This window comes from Emydura macquarii, unplaced genomic scaffold (genome assembly GCF_026122565.2).
Source record: "Emydura macquarii macquarii isolate MOO-44397 ecotype Brisbane River unplaced genomic scaffold, CSIRO-AGI_Emac_v2 contig_383, whole genome shotgun sequence".
Taxonomy (NCBI): domain Eukaryota; kingdom Metazoa; phylum Chordata; order Testudines; family Chelidae; genus Emydura; species Emydura macquarii.
Window position 1 is genome coordinate 4,601,506 of NW_027130520.1, and position 23,960 is coordinate 4,625,465.

Here is a 23,960-nt window from a genome sequence, read left to right on the forward strand (position 1 = left end):
GAAATGTTTGAAACTGAAAACAGCTTTAATCATATTCTATATTATTTCCCTCAAATGTGTGTTTTCCAGATACAGATTTTTAAATTTGGCTTTATATAATATATAATTATGTGTGTATATTTATGTGTATACTTTTAAATAAAACATTATTAAAATTAAATCTAATTCACTTGTATGTTAATATTTTAAGAAAGAAAATACATCAAGTGGTTATCTGAGGCTGCAATTGAGGCGCTAATCCTGCAAACACGCATATGCTTAACTACAGTACTTGTGTAATTGGTTCCAATGACTTCATTGGGACAACTCATGAATAAAGAATAATGCATGCTTGTGTGCAGGATTGAGGTCCAAAAATATAATAGTAAGGGCATTTTAGGCAACTTATACAAACTAGAGGAAGACTAATCAGCCCACGAAAGCTTATGCCTGCTGAAATTAAATTTTTTAGTCTTTAAAGTGCTACAGAATTCTCGTTTTTTAAATCAGATATAAAGAGCCTAGCATAATTGGTATACTCTACCCAGGTGAGGAGAAAAAAACAACTGCTACTATTTCACTTATAGTCAGAACACTAGTGACAGAGTGTTCTCACTGATAAAGCATGCTCACAGTTCAACTTTGCTTTTATTGTAAGTAAGAAATATCTGAAATGGAGTACTACATATCCTGAACCCTTTGTTTTAGGCAGATGATGGTGTACGGTTCACCCTTTCTTCAACCTGATTTAGCAGCATTGGGGGCAGGATGGATAAGCTGATTCCTTTTAGTGTGTTTGGTTTTTTTTAATAGAGCTTTCAGTTTGTAACTACGTAGCTGTACTTCATGAGACAAAACTAAACAGCCCACTTGTATTATATGTCACATAATATGCACTTTAAAAATATAGTGCCTTTTAAGAGCAGACAAAACTAAATTTCTCAGCACCACAGTGCTACTATTTTGGTAACTTTGTGGAAACTCTGATGTCTAGAACAAACCCATAATCAGGGAGTGCAGATGAATCTGCCCCAAAATAACAAGTTTAATGAAAAGATCTATTGTCCAAGCAGCAGTTGAAGAAAAATCACTAACAGGGAGGTTGATGCTATCATAAAATAAGAATCCTCCCTTGGTAAATTGTACTCAGTGGAAACTGTGCAGAGTGAACCATACTATAGGTGTGTTGCTCTCCAAGATCACTGAAAACTTTAAGTTTCTGAAATTCTTGAAGTGATCATTAGTTGCTTTTAATAATGTTGTCAGTATTACCCAATGTGATAATAATGGGTCCAGAGATCACAAAGATGGGTGCCTTAGAAACTAACGGATGCTATATTATTGTTTCTTATGTTTTAGAGTTGTAGAAAATGAAGTGATATATAAAATATAACTTGAAATGTATTCTCAAAGAAAAGATACTTAACACTTTCACTAAGCTCATTAGATAATTAAATTGAGTGAGTGTGAGCAAGTGTTACTATGACATTTACAAAGGCCAATGACGTAATGTGGAAGCTGAAATGTTGAACATGTTAAGTAAACATGGTAAATTTTTTAATGGGTGTTGTTAGTTGATCACTGAGGTTGTTTTTGTTTTGTTTTTGCTGAACTGTATCAACATATGGAACTTATAATTGTTTTTGAGTGATTAAGCTGGTGAAGATCTTGAGATCTAAGTAGGAGGTACACTCAAATTATTGTAACATACAAATAAAATATCAGTGGTTTAGCAGATATTATTGGTAAGTCAAATAGGATTTTTTAAAGAGAAAACTCAGAATTAAAAGGTTCTAAAATCTTTCCAAATTTTTCTTTTACCACTTATAGTTTAAAATTAAACTATACAAATACAAACTGAAAACATATTTGGTGTAGGTCTGACTGTGTGCTGTATGCATGATATTACAACATGCAATGTATTCTGGGGTGTACCTGCTTACATGCTTAGCTATATTTATGATTTTCGTATGTGTTAGATTATGTAAAAATTTCCCTAATAAAATTTGAATGACTAAAAATTGCTACTAATGAAATTTTTTGTGTGCTTGCTCATGTTGTTTCTGAAAAATTGTAGTATAAATTCCAGTTAATTTGATATAGCTAAGAATATTGGGATTCGGTATGTCACAGAACTAGTGGAAGAGTTGCTCTGTGTTACTCTCCTGAATTACGACAAAATAGCTGACTGCTCATATTATTTGTGAGCCTACTGTACTGATCATTCATGCCAGTCCAGTCCAGCAGCTGGGCTGAATTTATCCAAACCACTTATAGTAAGTGGTAGAATCACAGAGTGAAAGTACCTTTCCTAGACTTCCATTCATTTGTTTCTTGTGAATGACCTAGGAGTAGATTTATTTGTCAACTATGAAGGTCATCTATTTATACCAGTCTCCTAAAGGCCAAGCTGAAATCTACTAACAGGGATTACTTAATTATGTAGACCCTTCTTTAGTTTAAAATGACTCTCATATCCATTAATGTGTCTGGGTGTTTGTGTGTGACAGAAGGGGAAAGTGAAGGCAGGGTGGCTGCCATAAGTACAGAAAAAGTGCATATAGTTTGGTTAATCAGAGTTCATGTCTTTTCTTTGTCACAGTTTTGCATCCCTGATTGTCCACTTGCTTTTACTTCACAAAAATGAAGAAAATGATTACATACTTCCTACTGCTATTTGGACAAACTCTACTCTTCAGTGCTTCCGCCAGCGAGCGACATCTTTCAGCAGCATTTTCAAGCCAAAGAAATGATGCTAACCCACGAGGTACTTTACTCGGTGAGTTGTAATAAACCTCCCTCACACAAAAACTGTAAATGCATGGCTTATTGACCAGATGCTGACTGAGATAATTATACTCAAAGGGAGTCATCTGCAGGGGGGGATGAGAGAGATTTAGATTTATGAGTTTTGTTGGGAGAAGGAGTTTGCTATCCATTTGCTAGACCTATGAAATTTATTTCTAACTGGTGTGTTTTCTCTTCAAATAAATGTATGGTATGGGACTATTGCATTGGAGAAAGACCCTATCTTATCTGTTTAGAGAAAGGATGTTTACGTGAGGTCCTGTCACAGCTGTCTTAACACTGTACTTTTTAGCAAGTTCCAGCTGTGTATGTGTGTGTTGGGTTGAGGGAATTTGTGCCAGATTTAATTTACAGCTGATGAACATGATTTATTAGTCTCCAATTTAGATCATTCACTTATAATCCCTTCATTTTCATTATGTTGATTTTTTTCAAATGGGTAGAGATTTCCCCTGCTATGTTGAGAAGCTGTGAAGACTGACATTTAGCTGGAGGCTGGAATACATAAAGCTGTCCAGTACATCTTCATTGATCATGGATTCCACCTCATAATATAGTGTTCTCGTCATCTTTTTCATCTATTGGAGGTCATGAGTCAGGCAGGGTAGTGTTCCACTACTCACAGTCTAACTTAACTCAGTGGATGAATTGCAAATTGGCATATTAGAGAGCCACAGAAATTGACTGTATAATCAAGGTTGCATTTTGATTCTCTCTTAAAATAGAACTAAAATCCTTGTACTTTATACTTTATTAGTGAATTTAGACTCCCGCTTTGGCACAATAATTCTTCAGAGGACAACTAATTTTTCTGTATGATTTTTCAATGTTTCCTTTTGCAAAAGAAGCACTTAAAACTGTTTATTCAGAAATTTCGCCCATTTTTCCCTTCGCATTTCTTTTAAGCTCCATTCATTACATCTTCGCAAACTACACTGCCGCCATGCATGATAATATCATGGATATAAGTCACTTCTGAAACTTCAGAATTAAACACAGATTTATTCCATTAATTCATGGTAACCTACTGAATTTCACCAAATTTAGCTGATGGAATTGCTCAAATCTATTAGCTACTTCAGTTTTTTTTTTTTTTTTTTTTTGGTGCCAGCCTGTCTTTGCACTGGGCAGCCTTGGTCTCCAACCTAAACCCCTGATTACCTCCAACACACACACATTCTCATTTATCGCCCTGGGTCTACCATGTAGCATGACCTTAATGAACCAAGGGGATATCAGTGGACATGTGGAAGAAGTGGGTGTTGAGTTTGGTTGTGGGGCTGGAGTGTCAGAAGAGAAAGGAGCACCTGAGTTTTGTCAGTGTGGAGATATTCTCCAATGAGCCATCGTGGGTTGTGGACTACGGACGCATTTCTTGTTGGGACTGTTTCTTGTTAGCACTGATATATGCTTTCCAAAATTCATCCAGTTTATGAACACCAAAGAAACACCCTTATTTTATACTAAATGAAACTTTAGTGCTGTCTGAATCTTACTTGCATGGGGTAGAAAAACAGGGCTTCTTTGAAATCTAGAAACTATTAAGTGAATTTAGAGAAACAGCGGTTAGTTAAATTCTGAAATAAATGACTATATATATATATATATATATTATATGGTCCAAGAGCTATCGAATTCTAGGTGGGGGACTCAGTTAATTGTAATGTGATGCAGATACCAAAGGGTCTGATTCCAAGTTGTCATGTATATTCATGGGCTAGACCAGAGAATGTCTTGCATTTCCACCATTAATGAATGCCTTGTAAAAATTCTCTCAGTGAGAGCTGCTATAATTTGTATCTTGCACATGCCAAATGGCATAGTGAACCAGAATTTCCTGAAGAAGCAAAGCCCATAAAATTGCTCTGACATTTGAAAGGAGGAAGAAATGTATTTACTTAAATAATTTGATTTGTGTAAATTACTTATCCTTACAGTATTAGGTGCTTTTACAGGAATTAAAATATACAAAAACAAATATTAAAATAAAATCTGTAAAAAAAACATAATGAAACGAGAATCTTCTTGGACTATTAGAAATCATCTATGTTCTACTGATGCACTCTCTTGTTGAAGAGGTTGTTGGTTTATTTATTGAAGGATTAAACTCTTTTAGGCCAACTACATGGGAAACATTATATGTTATTAAAGGTTGCTATTTTATCTTTCCGACTTCAGAGGAAATTGTGCTTAGGAGTCTGGCTCAGTGAAACATGTTTGGCTGGGTTTTTAACCTCTGTTGTTCCTCATCCTTGCCATTTTGACAGGTTGATAAATATCTAGACTTAATGAAAAACCGTAAGTATGAAATGCTATCAGATAGCTATCATAGGAAAAGGCTTGTACCTGTATAAAGCAAGAACTTTTTTCTGATGATCCAGGATACTTTGTTAGATCTATTAGAAGAAGCGTGTTTAAGAATGGTTTCAGAAGGAATGACCCATGGTGTTTAACTTGTTTTTTGGTTCACCTCAATCTTTCTCCTACATTTCAGAATATGTTGTGTTTTTTTTTGTTTTTGTTTTCTTGACTGCTTACTTTGCTCCACTTATCTTTTAAAATTATTATTATTTATTTTCTTTTAAAGATTTGAAATACATTTTGTTTGCAAGGGCTGAGTAGCAATAATGTTATTGGAATTCACTCTCGGGAATTGGTCCATGCATGCTGAACTAGTATAAATTGGTTTAATTTCAAGCTTTTTTCCCCATAAAGTTATCATGTATTCCTAGCTATCAAATCACTTTAGTTCCAGTTCACTTTCTTAGCACTACATATATTTTTTTCTTTAAAGTTTTTTACAACACATTAATTATAACAAGTATACAGTAATGTATTATTATTGAACTGATTAAGAATAAGGGTGTGTGTGTGTGTGTTTGTGTATATATAATCAATATAATGAAATATTTCAAAGTGGCTGTTGCTGTAAAAAATGTTATTGGTTATATATGAACTTCTCTCGTTATGTTTAAACTATGATATGCATGGTCATGTAAGACCTTGCAGATTGGGGGGAAGAAGATAGGATGGCTCATAGAACTGGTAATTATAACATATGAGTATTGTAGCAGGATGAGTAGAGCTGTGTGTATTTTGCATTTGTGAAATACCACCAAAAATCCCCCCCAAAATATGTGCAAAATGATATACAATGAACAACTCCCCCCTCTGCAGAGGTTCCTGATGCTCTTGTCCTGTGGGGCTGGGCCTGACTCCCAGCTCCCACATTGCAACCTGGCACATGGGGTCACAGTGCTGCTCAGGTTTGGCCCGGTTCTCCCTGACAGAACCCAATTCCCCTGTAAGCCTCCCATCCCCCGGGAGCAGGATTAGTGGAAGGGGGTGAGATTCAGTGGGAGAGGGGGAATACACAAGGGGGATGGGAAAGGTTCCTTGGGACTGATGGGGGTCTTAGGGAGTGAGGTTCAAAGGGAGATAGGAATATATATGGGGGGATGGGGCGCCCTGCGGATAAAAAGTTGGGGACTGGGATGGGGGGAGCTTCAGAAAGAAGCTGTAAGGGTTGGGAAGATTTGTGGCATCACATGGGTTTTGTCTTACTGAGTGGGATGGAGAAGTGGGGGTTATTTGAAGGCTGCAGTACTGGGTAAATTTCAAGAAACTCTCTGTGGTATTGTTGGAGGCAGGGTAACTGAGATTGGTGAGTGTCTCAAGACGGAGAATAATGAATAATGCTTAATAAAATGATGTAGTATAGATAAACCAGGTTTATACACTGTTTTTATTTATATTTGTTCATTTGAGGTATTTTATTAATGTAAATGTAATAAAAAGGAATAAAACAACACTTTAAAGAAATAACAAGAAAATCCCAAAAAATAAAATGACAAATTACAAACGTAAAAGAATTTCACAGGGTTCTAAGGAAGAGACACAGGAAAACATGGTTCCTATTTTGCCTTATCTTATATTTGGTCCTGAAAACAGCTTAGCTTGGCCTTCTTTTTTTGAGGGGAAGGTTGAGATTTTATGTATTGATATTTTAAGCTATTGACATTAAGACATTACAATTACTTTGTCTTAATATGTACAGGAACATATCTTAATACAGAATTAACAGCATTAAGCAACATATTGTATGTTGACCATATCTTGTTATATCATTACCATTTTCACCCTCTTTTTCTCCCCAAAATTATTTAAATACAACCTTAACATGATGGGTGCATATATATGTGTGTGTGTGTGTGTCTGTGATCATTCATATTAACTTTGGTTTTTGGGGGGAAGTTGAATGTTTTCTGAGCGTGGGGGGCATCTCAAGAGAATAGAAAGAAAGGAAAACTAAGAGGGAAGAGGGATTATCCTTAGCATATATTCTTCTTGACTATCCTATAAATATATGATTACTACGTCTATATCAAAGCATCTCCAAGATTTTAGTATTTCTATTGTATTGTTTTCCTGTACAAAGTACACTATTACTTTTATCCATTTTTGGTGAGTTTGTCTGGCAGTGTTTTCATAAAATGTAAGTCTTCCATTCTAATATATTTTATTAATAGTTTTTTTCAGTGACCTACACTAAGAATCATTGCTTGGGTACACATATTTAAGATTGCTGCTTTTGCTATAAATAGCAAGAATAGGAGTAGTTTGCTTATTCCCAATATGAAACTTACAGGCCAACTGGAGCACAGGACTTATGAGGAGAGGCTGAGGGAACTGGTCTTGTTTAGTCTGCAAAAGAGAAGAGTGAGGGGGGATTTGATAGCGGCCTTTAACTACCTGAAAGGGGGTTCCAGGGAGGATGGGGCTAGGCTGTTCTCGGTGGTGGCAGATGACAGAACAAGGAGCAACGGTCTCAAGTTGCAGGGCGGGAGGTCTAGGTTGGACATTAGGAAAAAGTTTTTTACTAGGAGGGTGGTGAAGCACTGGAATGGGTTACCTAGGGAGGTGGTGGAATCTCCATCTTTAGAGGTTTTTAAGCTGAGGCTTGACAAAGCCCTGGTTGGGATGATATAGCTGAGGTTAGTCCTGCTTTGAGCAGGGGGTTGGACTAGATGACCTCCTGAGGTCCCTTCCAACTCTAATATTCTATGATTCTATGAACTCCTAATAGATGTCTTTAAATCCTGTTAGAGTTCTATCGCTAATATTTCTTTTATTTCTCTCTGGATGATTTTCCAAAATTTTTGTTCCATCCAGAAGTCCCATATCATGTATATGAAAGAGGGCCTGACTGTTTTGCATTTCATACAGATATGAGGCAATATTATGTGTTTTTTATATAGAGGTGGACAAACATATGTTTTGTAAACTAAAATGTACAGAACTTGCACTATTTGGCAAGTAGTAGAGCCAGTATTTATCGTCTGTATTATCCCATTCCATTCTTTTAGTTCATATTTACAGTCTGCACTCCTTGACTTAATATCTTTATGCCATTTCTCCTTTAAAAACAGTCATGAGGTTATACGTTCTAGCTATAAACTTGATTCCTGACACTTCAAACCTATGTATGAAATTTTCTAGTACAGATAATTTTGTTGGTTCCTTTCTTCTCTGAAAGTGTTTTTTAATAACATAAGCAATCTCAAGTTGCACATTTTCTCAGGTTGCACATTTTCTCTCACTTTTAAATATATCCACTACATCTGTTTGTTTTTAAGATTGTCCATCCCTAAAGAAATCCTTTCACTTCTCATAGTGACATTTTCCCCAACATCTAATAATTTCCATATTCATCCTGGGTTTGAAAGCACTATTATTTTTTATTTTAGATATTACTGAGATCTGCTCCTTTTGTTAGGTCAAGTGCTTCACCTATGCCCAATTAGTAAGTGCATTTTTAAATAATGGGTTGCCAGAATTTTGGAATACAAGTCTAGCACACAATCATATAATGAGATTGGGTTTGCTAGTTTCTGTTCCATCTGTATCCATGATGGATTCTCTGTGTTAGAAAACCATTCCAGTACTGGTCTAGTTTATGTTGCTCTGTAGAATCTATTGAAGTCTAATAGCGCCTGGCATCCCATTTCAACTGGACATTTCAGCCAATGCTTTTTGATTTGTGGTTTCTGTTGTGACCATAGGAATTTCTGAATAGCTTTTTAAAATTTCTTAAAAAGATGTAGAGGGAATCATGAAAAAAGAATATAAGACCGTTGGCAGGACATTTATTTTAAGTACTTTAATTCTACCTATCACATCAATGGTGTGATTCAATATGAAAAGGAATATAACTAATTTCACTAATACAGTACTACTGTTACAAAATTGCAGTAAATCTTGTACAAAGAATGTCATGTAAGTTATCAATGGAAAAGTTATAGTCTAAGTATTATCTTATTTAAATCCATGTATCATCTTTGTATATGATATTATGAATATTCACTATGTGCTTGTATTTCAAACATATTGCTTTCTTGAGTGACGCCCCAAGATAGATTTGCATTCAAGTAGCCAGCCTGCTTGTCCTTTAATGGGTCATCAATCAGCTTGCCCAGTGCTGGAGAAAGCCTGAGGCAATGGCTGCCCCATGATTCAGCAAGTCATGTAAGGACATGTCATTTAAGACTCCATCTTTTGCCAGTAATTTTCCATGCACTTGGGCTGAATGTATAAAAGGAGACTGTGACATCACTTCTTTGTCTTCAATCTTGCTCCTCACCTCTGGACTGTGATTTTCTAACAAAAGGAATCTTTCAAAAAAGGACTGATGACCCCCCCAATCCATTTGGGTGATCCAGAGAGACTTTTTGTAAGAGAGCGGATTTACCATCATGGCTATGAACCTGATCTACAGACTCTGAAATCACTTGTAATGTATATGATTCTTTTAATCATTTAATAACTCTCTTCTTTTCTTTTTTTATTAATAAATCTTTAGTTATAGTTTTACTAAAGGAATTGGCTACAGCATGTTATTTGGCAAAATCTAAAGTATATATATATATTGATTTAGGAGAATGGCTGATCCTTTGGGATTAGAGGAATCTTATATATGATAAATCTGTTTTTCAGTAATCTCTCATCATAAAGTCCAGATGTCTGGGCGATGATAGGAGCTGGATTGAGGGGATTGAGTTTTGGCTTTTTGTTAACCAGTGCGGTGATACAGGAGCTCACTTTTGTTACTGGCTTGGTGAATTTTAGTGTTAGAATAACCACAAGTTTTGGGGAGTGACTGCCCTGTTTTTTTTATCTGTCTGCCCTGAATTTGGCCTTCTCAGCTATGACCCACACCAGGCATGGTCACAAATTAGTAATAATGCCTACCTTTCTAGGTCATTGTAAATCATTTTAATTACAGAACAAGACAGAATGGTGCAGACATTGGAACTCATGATCCTACAGGGGTGGCCAGTGACAAAAGACTGAGTACCTAAAGAGAGAACACCATTGTTTCAGATAAGAGATGAGTTATGTGTACAGAATGGCATATTTTGGGGATGGAGAGCAGTTATACAAATTTGCAATGATGCAACCAGGAAACTAAAGATCATAACAAGTGCAAATGGACAATGGACAGACAGTGAGATGAAATCATAGGCTCCTCAGGGAAATACAAGAAACCTCTAAGGACAGTATGGACAACACATGTTTTTGGATTCTTCAGCAGGAGAATCCTGAGCCAGAGTTGTTGAAAGTTTATGTCAGGAGTATACCAGAGGAAAGACAGGAGGAAGAAGGTGTTTCAACAGACACTCCAGCAACATCAAGCCCAGAAACTGGTTGACCAGACAGCACCAGGGAGGCACCAGTGAACCATATCATAGTAGAGGAGGGCAGATTGTTAAAAGATCTGCTCATATGAGGGAGTTTGTGTGGTGGACTTCCAAATTGTACAAGTATATAGCTAGACAAACTGGTAAGGTGAAGAATGCAGTAACCACAAGAATGGTCAGCATCTGAAAAGAATATGTTAGATTATGTTATCAGTTATTGCTGGGAAGTTTGACAGTTTCCTTTAAGAGAGAAGGGATATAAGAATATGAAAGTGCTAGCAGACACTTCCAGGCAGCATACTGTTTCCTGTGGGGAACTGTTTGGAAGTGACACCTCCTGGGGAAATGTCTGAGAAGCTATGAGGCTGGAGAAGCTATATTGTAAGCAGCCATGATAAAACTGGAGTTTGTTAATTAACCCCGTGTCAGAGTGAGATCTTATATGGCAGAAGATTCAGACACAATGAAGCATAAAACACCCTTTGGCCTCCTCTTGATCTCTTGTAGTAAGGTGTTCCTCAGTTTTAGGGGCATCTCTTGAAAACATCTGTCCAGCTCTCAAGAGTTTTACCTCCTTGGCACTGTTGTATCCTGGTGGTTCAGGATATTAATTGTAGGATAGTCCCTAAACATGTATTTGAGGGGAGGGGAGAGGGGTTTACTTGGTCCCTGGGGGCCATTTTGTAAGTTAATAAAGAAGTGGTTGTTGAGACCAGAGCTGATGTGCGTGACGAGGTATACTGACTGACGCATGCAAAGCACTGTATGTGGACACAGTGCTGTCAAGTGGCTGTGGTGATCCTGAGAAACTGCTTCCTGGGGCTGGCTGTTTTCCAGAGCGGGGAGAAGGGGCCTACCTACCATGAAAAGCCTGAGTGAGTACCAGGAAAGCATGGAGGTGCAGACTTCAGCCATTCAATGGAATGGCACACTACGGCAGGGTGAATGAATTTGACCCTCAGAAAGAAACATGGATATACTATGCAGAATGCATCTGCTGTTACCTGTTGGCTAAAGATGTAACAAACAAGACAAAATGGAAATTTATCCTCAGCGTTGAGGGTTGTGAGACCTGTGGACTGATTCATGATCTCCTGGATCCAAGAACTCCTGAAACAGTGACATTTGATGGTGTAGTTGAAGCACTGACAGATCATTATGAGCCCACACTATCTATTAGTGTCATATGGTTTAAATTTAACTCCTGCTTCAGAGCCCTTAATGAATCTATCTTGCAATTTGTGGAAAATCTGTGCCAGTTGTTAGCCCAGTGTGAATTTGGAAATGGTTTGGAGGACATGTTGCGTGACCACATTGTTTGTGGCCTCAATATTGAAGCTATGCAGCAAAGGATTCTGGTAGAGCCCACCCTAACACTCCAAAAGGCCATGGATATAGCTGTGGCACTGGACACAGCTGCTAGAGGAACTCATGAACTTTCCCAAATGTCCGCCAAGTAGATCAACAAGTTGGGGGATAGGAAAGGGATGGTCAAGTCACCGCAGGAAAGTCCAACCTCCAGACCTATTAATGCTCGAGGGAATAGAGAATGCTATCGATGTGGGATAATCATTCTCACATGGCATGCAGGCATAAAGACTGAGAGTGTCTTTATTGTAAAAAGAAGAGATATTTGACTAGGTGCTGTAGAACTAAAGAGAGGCAGTGTGGTGATACCCGGAAAAAAGGGGGAATAGAACACACAATTTGGGGAGCATCAGCAGGGGCCCCTAAACTGGAAGAAGAGGAGCCAGATGAGGTGTATGCTTTCTTGAATCAGACAGATTTTTGTAAGGAACCAATCCTAGTCAAGTTACAGTTGAATGGGCAGAACATGAAAATGAAGCTTGTCAAAGGAGCAGTGGCTACGGAATTGGGGCAAGAGACATACAAAGTTATTGCTGATGCATTCCCCAGCTTGACTTTGTCCCCTACTTGAGCTGTACTCGAGTCCTTCACTGGGGAGAAAATTCCTACACTGGGGAGAGTAGAAGTCAAGGTGAGGTATGGGCCCCAGAGGGCTCATCTCTCTCTCTTTCTAGTAGCTGGGGCAGGGCCAAACCTTTTTGGATGGAATTGGCTCTCTGCCTTGAAGCTGGGCTGAAAAACAGTCACATGAGCTCAGGATCAATCAATGACTTGTTGGAAAAACATGAGCAAGTATTTTAGAGAGGAGCTGAGAGAACTCTGGAATCTCAGGGTGAAAATATGTGTAGATTCCACTGCATGCCCTTAATTTTTCAAAAACCACCCCATTCCTTATGATCTACAAGCCAGGATAGAAGAGGAACTTGGTGTTAGAGACCACAGGGGTTATCTGACCAGTGAAATTATCTGAATGGGCTGTTTTGGTAGTGCCAGTAGTGAAAGCTGATGGCTCCATACGAATATGCTGTGATTACAAACAAACTGCAAACCAGACTACCTGCTGGGAGCACTATCCTTTCCTCGTATAGAAGAGCCTTACCAAGCTAGATATGTTGCATGCTTACCAACAGTCTTGGATAAAGACTTGCAGGATGCGGTCACTGTCAATACCCATAAAAGACTCTATAGGTATACCCACATAGCATTCAGAACCTCTGTGCTATCTTCCAAAGAGTGATGGAAGAGTTATTGGCTGGATCACACCATGTCATGGTATGCCTAGATGATGCTTTAATGACAGGACAGACAGCAGTGGAGCATCTGTGGAACCTAGACAAAGTTCTACAAAGGTCAAAGGAAGCCGGGTTGCAACGTAAGTGATCAAAATGTGTATTCATGGCCAAGGAGGTGGTTTATTTAAGACATGGTGTTTTGGAAAAAGGACTGCAACCACTAGAAGAGAAGGTTAAAGCCATCAAAGAAGCTCTGGTTCCAGAAAATGTGAGTGAGCTCATGGTGTAGCTTGGCCTTTTAAACTCTTATGGATGATTCCTAGCAAATCAGTCAATGTGGCTTGCCCCTCTTCATGCTAAAGAAAGGGGCAATGTGACCCTGGCATAATGAACAGGAGATCACCTTCTAAAGTCAGCCAAACTCCTGGTGCTTTTTGACCCCAACTGTGCCTTTTACTTACTTGCTACACTTCACCCTACAGTGTGGGTGCAGTACTTTTGCATCGAATGGAAGATGGGACTGACAGGCCAGTCTCTTGTGCCTCATGCTCCTTGTCATTGCCAGAACAACATTATTCCCAGTTAGATAAGGAAAGATTGGCTATTGTTTTTGCTGTCAGGAAGTTCCATCAATATCTATATGGGCAACAATTAATTATAATAACTGACCATAAGCCACTTTTAGAACTTCTGATTTTGGGCATTATTGCTAACAGCCTTCCAACATCAGCCGATATATAAGCCTGGACTGACAATTGCCAATGCGGATTGCATCATTTGGCTGCCAGTGGGCAGACCACCAGAAGATATTTCTGTACCTCAAGAAGTGGTGCTAGCTTTAGGCAGAGTAGAAGAAGCTCCAGTAACAGCTAAGAAGATCACCCAGTGGACTAAATGAAACCCTGTTCTGTCCTAGATCTCTCATTTTGTACAGCATGGATGGCCCAAGTTGATGGTATCTTCAGACATACATCCTTATTTTCACAGGTGTTGGGAACTGTGTGTCCAAGGCGGAGTTCTCTTCTGAGGATCTCAAGTTGTAATACCTCTCCAGGCAAGAAGGTTAATACTGGAGGAACTGCATAGAACTCACCCTGGGATGACCTGAATGAAAACTCTGGCCAGAAGCTATGTCTCCTGACCAAGCCTAGATAGAGAGATAAAATAATCAGTACTGGCCTGTCCCACAGGCCAACAGTTAAGGAAATTGCCTCCCACAGCAGACTTATTGCCATGGGAATGGCCAGGAAGGCCTTGGATCAGACTAAAGATCAACTATGCCAGCCCCTTCATTGAGTCAACATTCCTTGTTATGGTGGATGCACATTTTAAGTGGATGGAAGTCATTCTGGCCAGAGTAGCTACCTCATCTATAACTATTGGGGAGCTTCATTTTTTTTGTTTAGCGCACATGGACTGCCTGACACTGTGATCTCTGACAACACTAGTGTCTTTACCAGTAAGAAATTTGGGGCCTTCTTGAGGGCTAATGGAAGCAAATATAGAACATCTGCTCCTTACCACCTGTCTACAAACGGGATGGTAGAGAGGATTGTTCAGTCCTTTAAAAATGGACTCAGGAAGGTTACTGAGGGGTTGCTGCAGTCCAGATTGTCTCGGTTCTTGTGCAATTATAGAACAACCCTTCATGCCACAATGTGGAAGGTATTGCCTGCAGACCTACTGATGATATATACCTACTGGTGTTTCTTGAAACCTTGTCTGGAGAAACAAGTGTGTCAACATCAAGAAACTATGAAACACAGTTAAGACCATCAACAGGGCACTTGCTTTTTGTCTCCTCGAGTACTTGTTTGAGTTTCTAGCTTTGCAGGAATGCCCAAATGACTACCTGGAATGATCCTAAAAGTTACAGGCCTGCTTTCCTGTCAGGTTGCAGTGGAAGATTCCCTCATAAGATGGCATATAGATCATCTGCTTGCCCAAGGAGGAGGCAAGGAACCCAAGTCAGGTTCAAAGGACTCACCATCTCCACCCACTGGTGGTCAATCAGTGGATACTACTGTTCCTGTGATTCACCCAAATTCATAGTTGTGGGAGGTAGATAGTACCTGCTCCAACAGGAGCAGACTCTGGAGTGGACCTCTTCAGGGACTCTCAATCTCTTAGTACTGGGGTGCCTGTGGAATTTCCTCCTTTCCTGTCTGCTGGGAACATCTGCTCCAGCCTGCTGCCTCTTCATGAGACAACACAACTCCCCTGTCCACTTGAATCTGTAGATAGTGTGTTTGAGTTGAGGGTGACTTGGGGCAGAATAATCCCCCTTTCTCCACACAAGGTCAGGTAGTCTTCCATGCCTCTCTAGTTAGAGTTCCAGTTATTATACTGAGCTGTTGATTTTCCTATCAAGGAACTTTTGTTGAACTTGGAGGGGGAGGAAAGTTGTATCTTGTAGCTGTGAAGTGATCTTTAAAGTAGCTGAGGGTCAGCCCAGTAAGAACTTCAATAGCTAGTGTAATATTGTTTTTAGGAAACTAAGTGAAATAGATTATTTATAATACTCTTTATGGAAGCAGATTTGCCTATACAGTTCAAGGGGCAAAATGTCCCATCAGAATACATTAGCTAGTTCATTTCACATATGGCAAAGGTAAAGCACAATATAACTAAAATAAAATATTGGACCTCTGCAACCAGATTGAGAGGACCAGCTAACAGCTATATAAATACTCCAATGTTCTTATCTTTTATTCTACAAAACAACAAATTGATATTTTTTAGAGAAATAAGTTTGTTTTCTAAACAGATATCTGCTCTGGGTAAAGCCTGTATGTATTTCATATGACATAAGCATACCAATTTCTGGGAGTTATAGTCTGAATGCATTTGGGTAATTGAATGAGCTTTGCAATGGCAGTCAGGTAATGACAATCATTCTGTTTCTAGGAATATAAATTATATATCTACCTGTTTCTCAGAGTAAGTATATAAACAGAGGAAATGTTAATGTAGGGAACATTTCTTTCAATGGCATGTGTAGCACTGGAACTTAAACTACTAGAAGTTACCTAAATGAATCTGCATGGAACTGAAACACACATACACACACTCAGAGAAAGAGAGGAGGCCTAAAAAGAAATGTAATTGGACTATGTCCAGTAAAAACTGCTGTTAGTCAAATTGCATGTCTGTTGAATTATATTTTGCAACTAAAGACATAATGATTTATCCCTTGATTATACACGTTATTCTCTTAATAGCATGAATGGAAGTAATACAATGCATGTGGAGTGCTGCCTACATTTGTGATTCATTCACTCTAGACAATCAAGCAATACAAGATTATTCTAAAAATACATTATATACCATCTAGTTTTTACACTTGTGTGTATGTGTTGTGTGTGAAATTTTTTCTCACAAAAAATGTCAGATTAATACTCCTGGATTAAATTAGTCTTTCCAATGAGAGGACAAAAAGGACAGTGACAGTGAAGCTTTCCACATTGCCCTGTGATACTGACTTGACATGGAGGCATCAGCTGTAGGAGTTAGAGGGTTCAGTCTCCATTCCCATTCAATCTTTGATGTTTCTGCTGAGACTGCTGACAAGGTTGCCAATTAGTGCCAGTTGTGGTGGTGATATTGTGGTTCACTTATCCAATAGGGGCTGGACTGAGACCAACAAACACTGTTAACATGGACCACTGAACATTATCAGATGGTAATAGCTTTTGATCGCTACTTACTTGGGTGGTTTTGAAACAGTGATATAGAAGTCCTGTCCTTTACCCAAACTGCCACTTCCAATTAACAAGTTCTGTTCTCTCTGACTTTCAACTTTTGTTTGCCTATGACGGTTTGTGTTCTATGTAGGGATGGGCCTAAATCTCACAGCTCTAATCTGAATGCCTCAAAAATAAAGAGCTTTTAGGTCTGGGATTTTGATCTGCCTGGACAATCTCTAGTCACATATTTAACATTAACATAGTTTACAAGTTGTTGTGTTCAGATTTTACTGCTCATTTTTAACTCATGAATCCAACATTACTGGCCTCTTTCCAGCAGTTAGTGACCAATGCAGTAACTATTCTGACTCTGGGAAGGCAGTATTCTGGTAGTGGTACAAGAAAAACATGTTCTTGTCCAGATTTTTCCAGAAAGCTGTCCTAATTCTGTCTATAAGTTTTCTCTGATACATGGGCATTTCTCTAGCTGTTTTTATTTAAATAGGGATTATAATTCATGAAAGGAACATCTATTTCTGGGGACAATACTATAAATCATGTACTAAACTGCAAAAGTTTTTTATTCTTTTTAAATTGTGCATTCACTACTTGAAACTGATTGTTTTAAAAAACACCACCACCAAGCTACTGTTATGTACTGTATCTGTTTGGAACACAGTCTGCTTTGAAAATGAGTCATACTGTAAAATTAAAAACTCCACTTGGCGGTGTGTGTGTGTGTGTGTTCATACATAGCACTAAACCTGCTATGCACATTTTCCCTTAAGGGGAAGGTCAGGCCAAAAAGAACATGAAACATCCAAAAATGTAGTGTTCCTGGCTCCAGTGCAAGCACTTCAATTTACCAATTAAAAGAAACTGCAGATGTGCAAAATCATTGTGAAAATACTGAGAGAAGCATTTTTCAGGGGATGCTGAGAAGCTGCTTCACTTTACAGGAAAGGTAAGTAAGCAGTAAAGGGAGTCTTGTGGGCAAAGAGTGGAGAAAATTGCTTTGAAAACTCTGGAGCCCCGAGTATTTATCTGGCTATTGGTGAAGTAGCGGTACAAATGTAATGTCCCAGCTGGTTTGATGTAGCAAGCACTTCATTTATTTGCACGCTATTTGGCACTAGCTCATGGTATTGTTTCCAAAGGAATTTATGGCAACCAGAAAAGACAACTCCTGAAATGTGAGAATCTGTTCATTCTGGATAAAAGTAACTTGTTGCAAGTCATCCCTTTAATGATTAATGTTGAGATGACTGACAGCTTACAATGTATAGGAAAAGTCTATTTGTATACAGAGTCAGAAATTCACATTTTTTAAAAGATTGCTAGGTACCTTTTTACAAAATTTTAATATGCTATCCTGAAAGGAGAACAGTACAAACTCATTAAATTTATATTGTTTTTCATTGAATTTTCCTCACAAATCCTCCAAAAGCTATTTACTTTTTAAACCTGGCCCTTCTCAGCTATAATTATTTCCATGTCCCCAGTATGATGCCTTAGGAAAGCTAAGAAGTAGGCCACATAGAAGTTTCAGATCTGTGAGAAGAAAGAAATGAAGAATTCCTCTATACACACACACACACAATTTTATGTTTATGTTTCTGTTATGGTTTGTTACATAGGCAGGAGGAGGAGGAAGCAAAGAGAAGAAAATGCCTCAAACTGTCCATAGGAACTGGATTAAAAGTAATACTAGTTGTGTTCCTGCACATCCCTTTGGTTGCTCAGGAAGGAGATCCTTAGTCCCCTACATGTATCATCTGTTCTCAGCTGGGAGCAGACATGACATTCATACCTCACTGATAACAGCTCAAACAAGGGAGGACAACTGAGGTACTCTAAGGCATCAGAATCTGTATCCCTATGATCCATGTAAATGGCAAGGAGGTGTGCTTCATGCCAAACACAGCTCCAGCACGGAGTATGGAATTAAAGAAGTATTTGAACTCATTTGTTTCTTTGGTGCTCTGGGAGGAGAGGTACTTCAGATTAATCATTACTGTGGTGCTTTGGTAGGGGTGAATAGGAAGAAAGAGGTAAAAAAGGGGACAATATAAGGATCTTCTGAAGTGATTTGGTAATAGAGCATTTGTGTATGGAAGGAAATGGAAAAGTCTGTGGGCAGGATATCTGCTGGAACATGATGGAAGGTTTTGGTGCAGAGGTAGTGAAGTCGTGATTGGAGGTTTAAAATATTAGAGAATGCTTTTCTCCAAGTCACCCTGCTGAAGGACTTTACAATAAGGAATGGAGTAAGAGATTGAGAGGGGAGGAAGGAGAGGGGAAAAAATGAAGGGTGGAGTAAAGCTGTGCAAAATAATCAGTTGGAACTGAAGAGCACTCAGAATTATTCCTATGTATAGATTTTTGGTAATAAGCACAAAATGTGGTAGGTACTTTCCAAACAGAAAAGAGGGCGCAGTAATTGATGTGCCTTTGCAAAGCTTCTGCAGTTCCCTAGAGTTATTTATTTGTACTCCCTTCCTATCTAAGCTTTTTGCAAGGATTTTTTTATCTTGAGTATCTGTGACTAATGTGAGGCTCTCCTCGCCAATGAATTTTAAGTTTGAGTATTGTTTATTAGGGAAAAGTCATATTTATCTGCCATTATGGCCAGTAGGCCAGACCTACTGCTGACAAACCAAGAAATCCTATGCAAATATGCGTGAATATGTGAGAGCTAGTCAAACCCAAACTTCGTCAGTTTTCACAGCAAAAGAAAACCAGAACTCAAACCTTTGTGAATGTCAGGGCCTAAGAACTATTTTTGGCACACAATGAATCATGAACCCATTTTGAAACAAGCTTGGTAAGATTTTCATTATCCTACAGAGGAGATGGTAATAATAAGAGGGGAAGAGAGAGAGAGAGAGAAGAAACCAGAAGAAATTTAATTTTGCTTAAGCGTGGGGAATGGAATAGATAGCCTCTTGAGGTCACTTCCAGCCCTACATGTCTATGATTCTGTACAAAAACAAGAAGAAAGTGAGGAGATGTGAGAAACTAGGGAAAGAGGTATGGCTTTGTAGTGCGCTAGCTGAGAGTGTAGAGCAATGAGAGACTGTGAAAGGAGGAAGAAGAGATTGAAGGTGAAGTAGAGATGGCCTCAAGACAAGTAAGAGTAGAGAATAGCTTTCTTTTCTTTCCCTTTTGTTTAAACCTGGGTGAGGAATTTTTGTCTGCTACCTATGTAAAGGTAAGATGTAAAAATAATCTTGTTATTGCTGACAACATCATAAACTTAATAATTGTGCTTATATCTGATTAGAAGAATTCGTTTTGGAGTGAGCTAAGAGACATAGTATATTGAATCTTATAATTGTCATTTATTGCATTGCCTTTTTAGGCAATAATTTTTCTATAATCTCATCCTTTCTTAAGTAAGCTACTCATCCCTCTTTCTTTGTTTTTTGCTTAAATTGTTTGTCTTATTGTGTAACAAAAAACTTTCTGGTGCTGGTATAAGCTTCTTGTAAATGGCTTTGGCAGTTAGCATATATATATATATTTCACTTCCACATTTACTAAATTGCACTAGTCTTTTGTTGCTTTATATTATATTTATACAATAATTGCTTCCTATAACAATCATTCATTCTGACATACCAGGAAAGACTAATGTAACATAAGAATGGCCACACTGGGTCAGATCAATCTGGGTCAGATCAAATACTGGGCTAGATAATCTTCCAGAAGTGGCTGATGCCAGACACCTCACAAGGGATAAACAAAACAGGGCAATTAGTGAGTGATCCATCCCCTGTCATTCACTCCCAGCTTCTGGCAGTCAGAGGCTTAGGGACATCCAGGACATGAGATTGTGTCCATAATCATCTTGGCTAATAGCCATTGATGAACCTATCCTCCATGAATTTATTTAATTCTTTTTTGAACCCAGTTACAGTCTTGGCCTTCACAACATCCCCTGGCAACGAGTTCCACAGGTTGATTGTGCGTTGTGTGAAGAAATATTTCCTTTTGTTAGTTTTAAACCTCTTGCCCATTACTTTCATTGAGTAATCCACGGTTCTTGTGTTATGTGAAGGGGTAAATACCATTTCCTTATTCACTTTCTCCACACCATTCATGATTTTATAGACCTCTATCATATCCTCTTAGTCATCTCTTTTTCAAATAGAACAGTCCCAGTCTTCTTAATCTCTCCTCTGATGGAAGCTGTTCTATACCCCTACTCATTTTTGTTGCCCTTCTACATACCTTTTCCAATTCTAATATATCAGGGGTGGCCAAACTGTGGCTTGTGAGCCACATGCAGCTCTTTTACAGTTAAGATGCAGCTCACGGAGCCCCCTATTAATCCACCCTCCCCCCCATTCTCCATCTATCAGACTGGGATGGGGAGCTCAGAGCTTCTGCCCTGCAGCAGGGTGTTGGGGCTAGAGGATTCTGCTCAGTGGGGAGGGAAGTCTTGGGAGGTCAGTGAGTTTGGCCACTCCTGTAATATATCTTTTAACAGATTGGGACAATTGGAACCACACGCAGTATTCAAGGTGTGGGCATACCATGGATTTCTGTGGTGGTAGTATGATCTCTTCAGTCTTATTATCTATCCTTTTCCTAATGGTTCCTAACAGTCTATTAGCTATTTTGATTGCTGCAGCACATTGAGCGGATATCCAGAATGACTCAAAGATATTTCTTGCATGGCAACAGCTAATTTAGACCCCATCATTTTGGGATATTGGAATTATGTTTGCATTTATCAATATTGAATTTCATCTGCCATTTTGTTGCCCAGTCTCCCAGTTTTGTGAGATCCCCTTGTCACTCTTCGTAGTCAGCTTTGGACTTAAATATCTTAATAATTTTGTATCATCTTCAAACTTTGCCACCTCACTGTTCACCTTTTTCCAGATAATTTATGAATATATTGAACAGTACTGGTCCCAGTACAGATCCTTGGGGAACCCAAATATTTACATCTTTCCATTCCCAAATGTAGGGCTGGAAGGGACCTCAAGAAGTCATCTAGTCCATCCCCTCATGCTGAGGCAGGACCAAGTATACCTAGACCATCCCTGACAGCTGATTTTCTAACCTGTTCTTAAACCTCTGCAATGACAGGGATGCCATGAGCTCTGTACCATCAGGCAGCTTTTTACACATCATCATCATCACCAAGGGACATGGCCTCCTTGAAGATAGAGCACCGCCCAGATTGATCTCTACCTACTCCTTAAGACATTCTGGCTTGAGATTCAGACTACGTCTGTCACTGGTGATCTTATTGGGTCTCCAAAGCTTTTGGTGACCACCTGATCGCTGATCGTACAGCAGCATGTTATACAAATCTGTGAAATTTGATCTCATTTGGGTCCTTTCAATGAGAGCCAAAATCATCGTATTCTTTACATTTGGGAAAGTTGCAACACTGTAATTGTTACATGCACCCTGGAGGTGCGCAGAGGGAGTTAAAAAAAATAAACCAAAATAAAATAAACCAAAACATGATACCAGCTTTTCTTTGTGTCATGATTTTTGGGCCAGTCTCATCATTTTGGAGGATGTGACTCATGATTTTTGGACTCTTGAGGTTGACAATACTGAAATTCGCTTTGGCCAGGAGTTGGACTAGATGACAGAACAGATCTTTCCCATTTCTAGAATCTATGAATGCGCTGCTTCTCATATGAACAACTAAAGGTGATCACTATTGGATATGGAGTTGTTTGCCAAAGTTGTGAATTGCTTATCTGTTCCATGAACAAGTGGATGAGCTCCCAAAATTAAGGAAAAATGACATCACTTCTCACTTGCCCTGTAAACTAAAATTTGCAAAATCAAGGAAATGAAGAAGTGCCAAACAAAAGGGCAGAAGTCTAGCAAAAGTTTAAACGCAAATGACAAAGAATTGTTCTCATACTGGTCAGTCTTCGGTCTCAAAAATACCATTCTTTTTCTCAATTAAAGAGTTATACGTAATACAAGGGTTAGTTTTATTTTTCACTGAACTGAGTTCAGTTACGTCAGTATTAATAATGCCAACGCTATCACATCAACCCATCAAAATAGCACCTCCAAGCAATCTAATTGTTGATTTAAAAAAAAAAATCATTTGAAGACAAAGATTTAAATCCACAAAGAAACTATTGTCTTATTTTCAAGTATCTGATATTACTATAGATAAGAATTTTACTGATGAAAATAATACTGAAATGTATTGTACTCTTCATGGAATCTATACCCTTACTATCAATCCATTCAGGGCTGTAGAATTTCAATAGCACAGTCCAGTACTGTTGTGCTGATACTGCCCAAACTTCTCTATATAGAGATCTGCATCTAACCCCCCTACTTCTTCCTTTTTTGGATCCAACAAGAACCAGAGCCATTGAGGTGATTCCAAAACCTTAGATTTAAATTGAAAAGCTGCTCTGAAACTCAAAGAGATTCAGGCATGAGGTTCCAATTTTGGCCTAACTTTACTGGTGATAAAGTAGTTTTGATGCCAGCTTTCCAGAGAAGCAGCCTTAGCCCTTCTTCAATAGTTAGCTTTCTTGCCTTTTGCCCCCACTCCTGTAAATTATCCCACATTGTACCTGTGTGGTGTTGCAGTATAATTATGACAGTGTTTCATTTTGCTTTAGCAAAAAACATGTAATAATTAGATACAGCGGTATGATAATGATATAGAAAACTGGTTAATATGCCAGCAAGCCTGTATCCCATTAAAATTGGAATTCCATTTTTGCTCATTTTGGCTTATGTTCAACATCCTCTGATTTTGAAATACTATGCAGCTCTTGCTTATTCGTCTGCTTATGAATAAAGCTGTACTGTAGATTCCACAGAAATAAATCCATGCAGTTATTTTATGGTCAGCAAATAGCATTTCTGTTCCATGCCTACAAATGTTCTTGGTTGCCTATGAGAAGGCCTCTGATTTAGTGAATGGAAACAGGATCCTTTTCTTTCCCTCTCATTGGCAGAAACATGTAGTTAATATTCTTCGGCTGTTCACAAAAGAACTTCAATAAGGGCTTGTCTGCACACAGAAGTTGCACTGGTTTAACTTTAAATCAGCTCCCTTGTGTGTAGGGAAGCCACTAATCTGGCTTTGAGCCAGACAGTCCTCTTTTGGGGTGATTTGTCCTGCATCCATTACTGGGACAAAATTGGTTTTGTCTGGTGTTGCATGGGGGACACCATTTTTA

General features: G+C 38.6%; 1 protein-coding gene across 3 annotated transcripts in view; it reads left to right on the top strand.

The window, feature by feature from the left end:
• The window catches only part of MATN2 (matrilin 2), a 113,402-nt gene that overhangs the window by 2,605 nt on the left and 86,837 nt on the right, over nt 1-23,960 (top strand). For all 3 annotated transcript variants that reach the window (XR_010917805.1, XM_067536996.1, XM_067537004.1), the window contains exon 2: nt 2,582-2,758. Coding sequence is in view for 2 of the 3 variants with exons in the window: in XM_067536996.1 (XP_067393097.1) it covers nt 2,623-2,758 (136 nt within the window). In the remaining variant the exon portion in view is untranslated. The remainder of the gene's footprint in view (nt 1-2,581; nt 2,759-23,960) is intronic.